The sequence below is a fragment of the Mus caroli genome, chromosome 6 (genome assembly GCF_900094665.2).
Source record: "Mus caroli chromosome 6, CAROLI_EIJ_v1.1, whole genome shotgun sequence".
In the NCBI taxonomy this organism is placed as follows: domain Eukaryota; kingdom Metazoa; phylum Chordata; class Mammalia; order Rodentia; family Muridae; genus Mus; species Mus caroli.
Window position 1 is genome coordinate 37,904,899 of NC_034575.1, and position 8,211 is coordinate 37,913,109.

Sequence of the window (8,211 nt, forward strand, 5' to 3'; positions counted from 1 at the left end):
CAATAATTATTTAAATCCTCTGATTAGTAAATCTTTATGTTTAATATTTACTCTTTTATGTCTTCTCTTGTCTCTGAAACACACGTTTACAACAATTCCTTATATCCTTACACTGCTTAGTCTTGTTGTATCCTACTACAGTGCTGGGTACACACAGTGCATGAACCAGATGATTAACTAGCATTCAAAGATTAGTGAAGATATGATCCAATAAGACTGACCTTCAGTTCTTCCTGGTATTTAAAAAATCATTTACCTCATCAATCCTCATTCCATATGATAACTTGGCAAAGTCTCTTATCTCATCAATAAAAATAAAGAAAATAATGTCTTCTTCCTTGGTAGTTATAAGTAAGCAGTTGAGATAAACAACGGAGGAACAATGGGGTGGCTGTATGAATGTTGCTTTGCCCATTCCTGATACCATAGAAAAGAAATGGGTAGTTCATCAAACTTGAGATTTACCTTTTAAAATATGATTCATTGCAAGTGATGATAATTTGTTTATCTATGAAGAAATGCCTTCCTTCTTTGAAATGTCTTCCTTCTTTTAGTACTTTAGAGTAACTAGATCAATTATAAACCATACCAGTTCCACAACTTTTAATTTCTGAAGTCATACATACATAGATTAATGTATATCATCACAGTAATTCTTTAAATTTACACTTGTAACTGGAAAATACTTCAAAGTGAAGTCTATGCGGCCCCTGGAAATGTAATGTTTGGTTTCTAATTGATTGTTTTAATTACCTTTAGATACGTTGCATTGAATTCAAATGAAAAGAATTACAAAGATTAACATATACTAAATACGAGTACTTAACATTTTGTGAACCCTACAAGTGGTCTTATCCTATTTTAAAGATCTTACTTTAATATGAATCAGAGCAATGGCTTTTTTCTATATTAAAGGACCATTTCCTGTGGGAGAAGGATTGAGTTTAGAATGATTAGCAGAGACTTTAAAAAAAGCAAGACCTCTTAGGACAACAATAGTTAGTGGTTTATTCATTCGTTTGCATTTATTTGCTATTTATTAAATATATATCAATTGTCCTATATGGAAAAGAAGCAAACCTGCTCCCCAGCTTTTCAATAAACAGTAGGCAACTGTACCAAGTGGGTCCTAATGCATCAAACATGGTATTTTTGTTTTGAAAAAATTTACAACCTAGTGTGTTTTTTCTATACATCATGTGTTAAAATTTAGTTTTATGTCCCATGTGTTAAAATTTAATTCACATACTTTATCAACCACAGATATAATAATAAATTCATTATCCTAATATTAAATCATCATATGCAGTTTTAAATATATACTATTTAGATAACTTTTCTGTCAAATTGATTTGGCCATTTGTCTATCAAAATCATAGATGTTTTATCTGTTGATATCACCAACAACTTGTCTTTTCCAAAGTACTGCTTAAAGGGTTTTTAATGGTCTAGTGTGTGGTCCCCAGATATTAGACCAAACTGTGGAAATTTTCTTCAACAGCAGCATCACGTTATGCCAAGTCACAGGAGGATAAGGCATAAGCCATAATGTTGAAATCTTATTTATTTGAAGTTGAAAATGTAACTGAAATGTTTGTACATAATTTTCCTAATTGTCTATTCCATCTCTACAGAGATATCTGCACAAGAAAAGAAATTATAACCTGACAGTGCTGAGGAACTTGAAATGAGAGTAAGAAGATCTAGTCAGAGATCACTTTCAGTAAAACCATTGATTAAACAATCACTGAAAGCCATCCATGTGGACTACAGACATCCATCAGCTGGATAGAATCTTTCTTCCAACTGGTTCCCTATTTCCTTCCCCAAATGTCATTTCTTATACACTGCCAAATACATTTCTTGCCCAAATTCTACATTGCAAACACATCTCCTGCCTTCATTTTATACTGTGTATAAAATGATATCTCATATATCTCAAATATCTCCTGAATTGCCTACATATGAATTCTTGAGTTGTTAAATCCACATCTAAGAGAATATACAAAACATCAAGTTTCAGATGGTCCTGTCTGAACTGCCCAGTCCTGGGTTTGCTGATGTAGTCTTATTTCCACTTCTACCTTGTTATTCTCATCAGTTGCATGTCTATTTTATGAAAATTTTTTCTCAGAATAAGATTCTGTCCGTCATGCCAATTTATTTGGGAAACACTTTTTAAAATCTCCTTTATTACTGATATTAATTAAACTAGAGATTGGCTCTTGCTATTTATGGAAAAGGTGAAACATGTATAGTTATTGATGCCAAGATCAGCCAACTTTTTTCCACTTTAAATTGCAAATCCTCGTGCTTTGGATTTCAAATATAGTGTGTTTTACAAATATAGGGAATTAGATTAATAGCAAAATCAATGCTTTTCTTTCTTATTTTTATTCTATGCTAATATTCTTCAGAGAAAACATAGAAAGGTCTGAATAATAGCATATGGGAAACTTGCCTGCAATAGTATTCATAAAGGCCTTTGCCAAACATCCTTCCAAATCCTTTTTAAATGTTCACAAGAACTCCCATACACTGAGTCTGGGTGGTAGTACATTTGATGAAAAAAAAATTATTACGTTTTCCTGAAATGTATGATAGCCCTGTAATTATCCCACCTGATTAGCCACAAAATATCCAAACATTGGTCATTGTCTAAATTTCAAGGCAATGAAACATATTTTGGATAGATACATACAAACAAATATGTAAGCACACAATATCATGTATTATTATCAATACATATAATTTCCACCCCTCCTTCCTCATCATTAATATTCCAAAGTCTATGTTTGCATCTATACATCACCTTGTGTTCCTCAAAGGCCCTGAATTTTCTTACCCATCAAATTCCACTTGATGAGAATACAATCCAATCATTTAAAAAATGTTCATTTATGACTTTCTTTAAGTTATGTAAGCAACCTCTAGATTTTAGCTGTGAGTTGGACAGTTAACATATATAAATTGTATCAAATTAATTATTTTTTCTTTTCTGATATTATTTTCATTTTAAAAGCTTTTTCACTACTTGATTTGGGTTCATTTCAAGTTGTGTGATGTTTGATTCTGGGACCTCAGTAACTCCTTTATATCTTTGCATGTAAAAAAGTACAAAACAAAGTATGTTTCACAATTGTTTTGTGTATAGGGTTTGCTGCTTCATAATTGCTCTGGTACCAATTATTCTAATTATACACTGACGATGTACTACTCTTCCAAAAGTTGGGTGTCAGTTAAAACTATAGTTTTGCACAACTTTTTAATAATACATTATTAACTTATTATTGATTAAATACATCCTACTGGTGTTTACTAACAGTTTTCTCATGTTGTTGAAATCTGAGATAAGTTATAAAACCATATTTTACAAGAATCGAGTCTCAGTTCTCTGCATCCTCTTTCATAGCGAAATGGAGGAAAATCAGACCACGGTCACAGAGTTCGTCCTGCTGGGATTCTGTCTTGGCCCGAGGATTCACCTAGTTCTTTTCCTGCTTTTCTCTCTCTTCTATACTCTCACCATACTAGGGAATGGGACTATCCTTGCAATGATCTGCCTGGACTCCAGACTCCACACTCCCATGTACTTCTTCCTGTCCCACCTGGCCATTGTCGATATGGCCTATGCCTGCAACACAGTACCTCAGACACTCATAAACCTCTTGGATGAGACCAGGCCCATCACCTTTGCAGGATGCATGACACAGACTTATCTATTTTTGACATTTGCTATCACCGAATGTCTTCTTCTTGTGGTGATGTCCTATGATAGATATGTTGCCATCTGCCACCCACTACACTACATGGTCATCATGAACTGGAGAGTGTGTACCATCCTGGCTGCTGTTTCTTGGATAGTCAGCTTTCTCCTGTCTCTAGTCCACTTACTTCTTATCCTGAGGCTGCCCTTCTGTGGACCTCATGAAATCAATCACTTCTTCTGTGAAATCCTGTCTGTCCTCAAGCTGGCCTGTGCTGACACAACACTCAATCAAGTCATTATCTTTGCAGCTTGTGTGTTCACTTTAGTGGGGCCCCTGTGCTTTGTACTAGTCTCTTACACACGAATCCTGGTGACTATCCTGAGGATCCAGTCAGGGGAGGGACGCAGAAAGGCCTTCTCCACCTGTTCCTCCCACCTCTGTGTGGTAGGGCTCTTCTTTGGCAGTGCCATTGTCATGTACATGGCCCCCAAGTCCCAGCACCCAGAGGAGCAGCAGAAGATCCTTTTCCTGTTTTACAGTTTTTTCAACCCTATGCTGAACCCCTTGATCTACAGCCTGAGGAATGCTGAAGTCAAGGGTGCCATCCAGAGGGCACTATGCAAAGAAAATCATTCTTGTTTGGTGTGGTGTTCCCAACACAAGCCTTGGTAGTTTCCTGTAATTTTGATCTCCAATTATTTCTTAAATCCAGGGATATTCATTGTCTTTTGTTATCATGTTTAATGACATGAGATCTCCATCTCCTCCTAATCTGCAGGACTAATAACTTTGCATTCCTTAGCTCCCTGGGAGATGAAGTTTTGTCAGATGTGATTTTTCTTCTCAGATGAATTAATTAGCTGTGAAATTAAACAATACTTAAATTATTCTCTGAGTCTTTTAGTTGAATCTGCTAAATTTTTAAAATCTAATTAGATGACCTGACAACATAAGATTCAAAAGAAAAACAAGCCATATCCAAACACAGTGACCTGCACTGAGTGATATCATACAAGTGACAGTTCCCACATTACACTTGACCAAACCAGGAATTCTTTGGAGGTTTCTATCCATTATCTATGCCATGTATTACTTTCAAATAAAAATTACTGACATAGTATGGAGTTAATTTGTTGAACTGAGTGAAGGAACAGATTTAAAACATGAGGTTTAGGAATAAGAAGGGGGAATTTTAAAACCTGATAGATATCTGGGATATGCTTCCATCCCAGAACTTGAAAGACAGAGGCAGGAGAATCTTTAATAGTTCGATATAAAGAGTTCCAGGACAGCCAGAGTTTCACAGTGAGATCCTGTCTCAAAAGAAATCAATCAGCCAAACAAGCAAGCAAGCTAACAAGCAAACAAACCTAGTCAAGAAAAGTGCTATAGTACCATTTACAAAGGTTTCACCTGATTATTTCTGTATCTAGAGTATAATAGAACATTGGTCCCTTAAATGATCTGAAAATGAACTTTAGGTAAAATGATTTGGGATGTTAAAGATCCTTTAGAAAGATCTGGAATGACAAGCTATCATATATTTTTTAACCTGAGTACAGACAGAATAGATTCTCATTTTAGAGCATTGCTCAATGCCACCATGGTGGTGAATAACAGCCTTGTTCAAAAGAATGTGTGTTCTTCATTTTGACATTAACAGATAATAATTACTGTGTATAAATTGCGACATGGACACATAGTAGGCGACCATTTTATTTAATTACTTAGGAAGTGCCCTTTACTGCATATTGATAAAACTGCATATGGATCATTTTGCTTAGCCATACTTTAAAAAAAAAAAAAAGGTGGAGACCATCCTGTTATTGGTCTTTGTTGGAAATGTATGATCTAGAAAGCAGTAGATTCTTGACTACCTCAGACAACTTGTCTCTAAAGCCCTCTAATTTTAACCATGATAGTATAACCATAGTACTATAATCGTATAGTGCTATATCAGTATCATTGATATCAAATAAACTGACTAGATATCCTAAGGAAGTCCATGCTAAGTGAAGTATCTTTGTATCAAAGTATCAAAGTATCTTTGTAGTTTAGTCTGTATGATGATGAGCTGAACTGGTTCTACAAGGCCTGATAGAAAAGGAGGTCTCACTTCAAGGGATGTTTTTCCTGAATGAATTCTATGCACAAAGTTTGTTTGTTTGTTTGTTTGTTTGTTTGTTTAAGCTCTTTACTTTTAAAGGAATGTGGACATCATAAAGTGAAAAATGAAGATGATTCTCATTAGACATGGAGAATTACGTTTAACCAATGTCTAAGAATTAAGACACCCCTGACCAATTCTATTTCTTTGTCCAAAACTAAAAAGATCTTCATTAGCTAGTAATAGTATTTTGTCTCTATGAAAAATGTGAAAATATTGATGTGCTAATACTAAGAACTCAGTAATACACGAAGCACTGGCAGAGCACAGGAGCAGTGAGCAGACAACAGAAACAGATTATGAGGAGAAAGTTGAGTGGTGAGTCACCTCTGAGTGAAAATGGATATTCATAGAATCTTTGGAAATGCAGACCACTACCAAGCTAAGGGCATTCATACTTTTATTGCATATTTAAAATTGATATAATCAGTCAGGTTACAGTTGGAGAAAAAATATCACATGAAAGATTGGTGGCTTCCATTCAATTTAAACACAGCAGCATCTAAATACTGTATTGTATGTTACTCATTTCTACTCCTAAATTTACTTAGTTCTTGTAAAAGTTTCTTCTAAAGTGAATATTCTGGTTAATTGCATCTTTCTTAGAGTGATGCAGAGCAACTATTAGGAAAAAAATGTTTAGTCCTTGATAGAAATACAGCTGCAAGATGCTGTTATTGTGTTTCTGCTCAAGAGGTGACCATGTGGTGGTGTGGATTCTCCAATCTCCTGCAAGAGAGTGCAATATCAGAGGCTATAATTACTGAAAATGATAGGCATAGCACTTTGTGGTTGAAGTCAATTAGCCATATGACAGTAGCCCCACAGTATCTCTGGCATGTGGAATAGAGACACCATCACTGAAGTGGAGGACTCTTGTTTACTCTTTGCTAGGGACTGTAGAGTCCAATGTTTCAAACTGAGTAACATTTTGTGCCTTCAGGTCACCTGGGAAACCTGCAAAAGTATATGTTCTGAAAGGGATGGGCAAGCATTCAAGTTTTTAATTACCTCTAATCTCTTGTTGACTAGATAGCCCATAGACCATGGTATAGGAAACATTGTTAAATGTAGTAGAGGAAACACTGTAGTTCAAGGGGAAAATAGAAGAAAAATGTGAGTTAGCATGGGTTACCACAGGACCTGACAGTCATGATGCCATGTCAGACCACAGAAAGGCTCATTTGCTTTCCATTCTCAATAAATTTTGGTTGTGATGATTGAATTTCTTTCTTTTTTATTAGTTATTATCTTTATTTACATTTCAATTATTATCCCCTTTCCTAGTTTCCCCTTGAAAAACCTGTCCCCTCTCCCTTCCCCCTGCTCCCCCAGCCCATCCACTCCTGCTTCCTGGCCCTGGCATTCAATATACTGAGGCATAGAACCGTCACAGGACCAAGGCCCTCTCCTCCCATTGAGGACCAACTAGGCCATCCTCTGATACATATGAAGCTGGAGCCATGAGTCTCTTTGGTTGGTGGTTTAGTACCCAGGAGCTCTGGGTGTACTGGTTAGTTCCAACTATTGGGCTGCAAACACCTTCAGCTCCTTGAGTACTTTCTCCAGCTCCTTCATTGGGGGATCCTATGCTCTGTCTAATGAATGGTTGTGCACCTACACATCTGTATTAGTCAGGCACTGACAGAGCCTCTCAGGAGACAGCTAAATCGGGCTCCTGTCACCAAGCACTTGTTGGCATCTACAATAGTATCTGGGTTTGGTGGTTGTTCATGGCTTGGATCCCCAGGTGGGACATTCTCTGGATGGGCAGGAAATTTTCCAAACAAATAGCCCCAAGAAACAAGCTGTAGTATCCATTCTAATATTGAAAAAAAATTACTTTCAACCTAAAGTTATCAAAAAAGATAAGGAGGGACACTTCATACTCAACAAAGGTAAAGTCCACCAAGATGAACTCTCAATTCTGAACATCTATGCTCCAAATTCAAGGACATCCACATTGATTAAAGAAACTTAGTGAAGCTCAAAGCACACAGTGCATCACTCATGACAATAGTGAGAGATTTCAACACCACACTCTCATCAATGGATAGATCCTAGAATAATAAACTAAACAGAAACAAAGTAAAACTAAAAGAAGTTATGAAACAAATGGTTTTAACTGATAGCTACAGAACATTTTATCCTAAAACAAAAGGATATACCTTTTTCTCAGCACCTCATGGTACCTTTTCCACAACTGACCATATAATTGGTCAAAAAACAGCCCTCAGCAGATGCAAAAATATTGAAATAATCCCATGCATCCTATCAGATCACCATGGAATAAGGCTGATCTTCAATAACACCATAAATAATACAAAGCCCACA

The 8,211-nt window shown here is 36.1% G+C and overlaps 1 protein-coding gene across 1 annotated transcript; it reads left to right on the forward strand.

Moving 5' to 3' along the window:
- Positions 1-3,390: 3,390 nt before the first annotated feature.
- Positions 3,391-4,437, forward strand: LOC110296793 (olfactory receptor 2A1/2A42-like). Its single transcript, XM_021165564.1, has one exon. It carries the CDS (start codon positions 3,417-3,419, stop codon positions 4,380-4,382), a length of 966 nt encoding a protein of 321 aa, XP_021021223.1. The 5' UTR covers positions 3,391-3,416; the 3' UTR covers positions 4,383-4,437.
- The last annotated feature ends 3,774 nt before the right edge of the window (positions 4,438-8,211 follow it).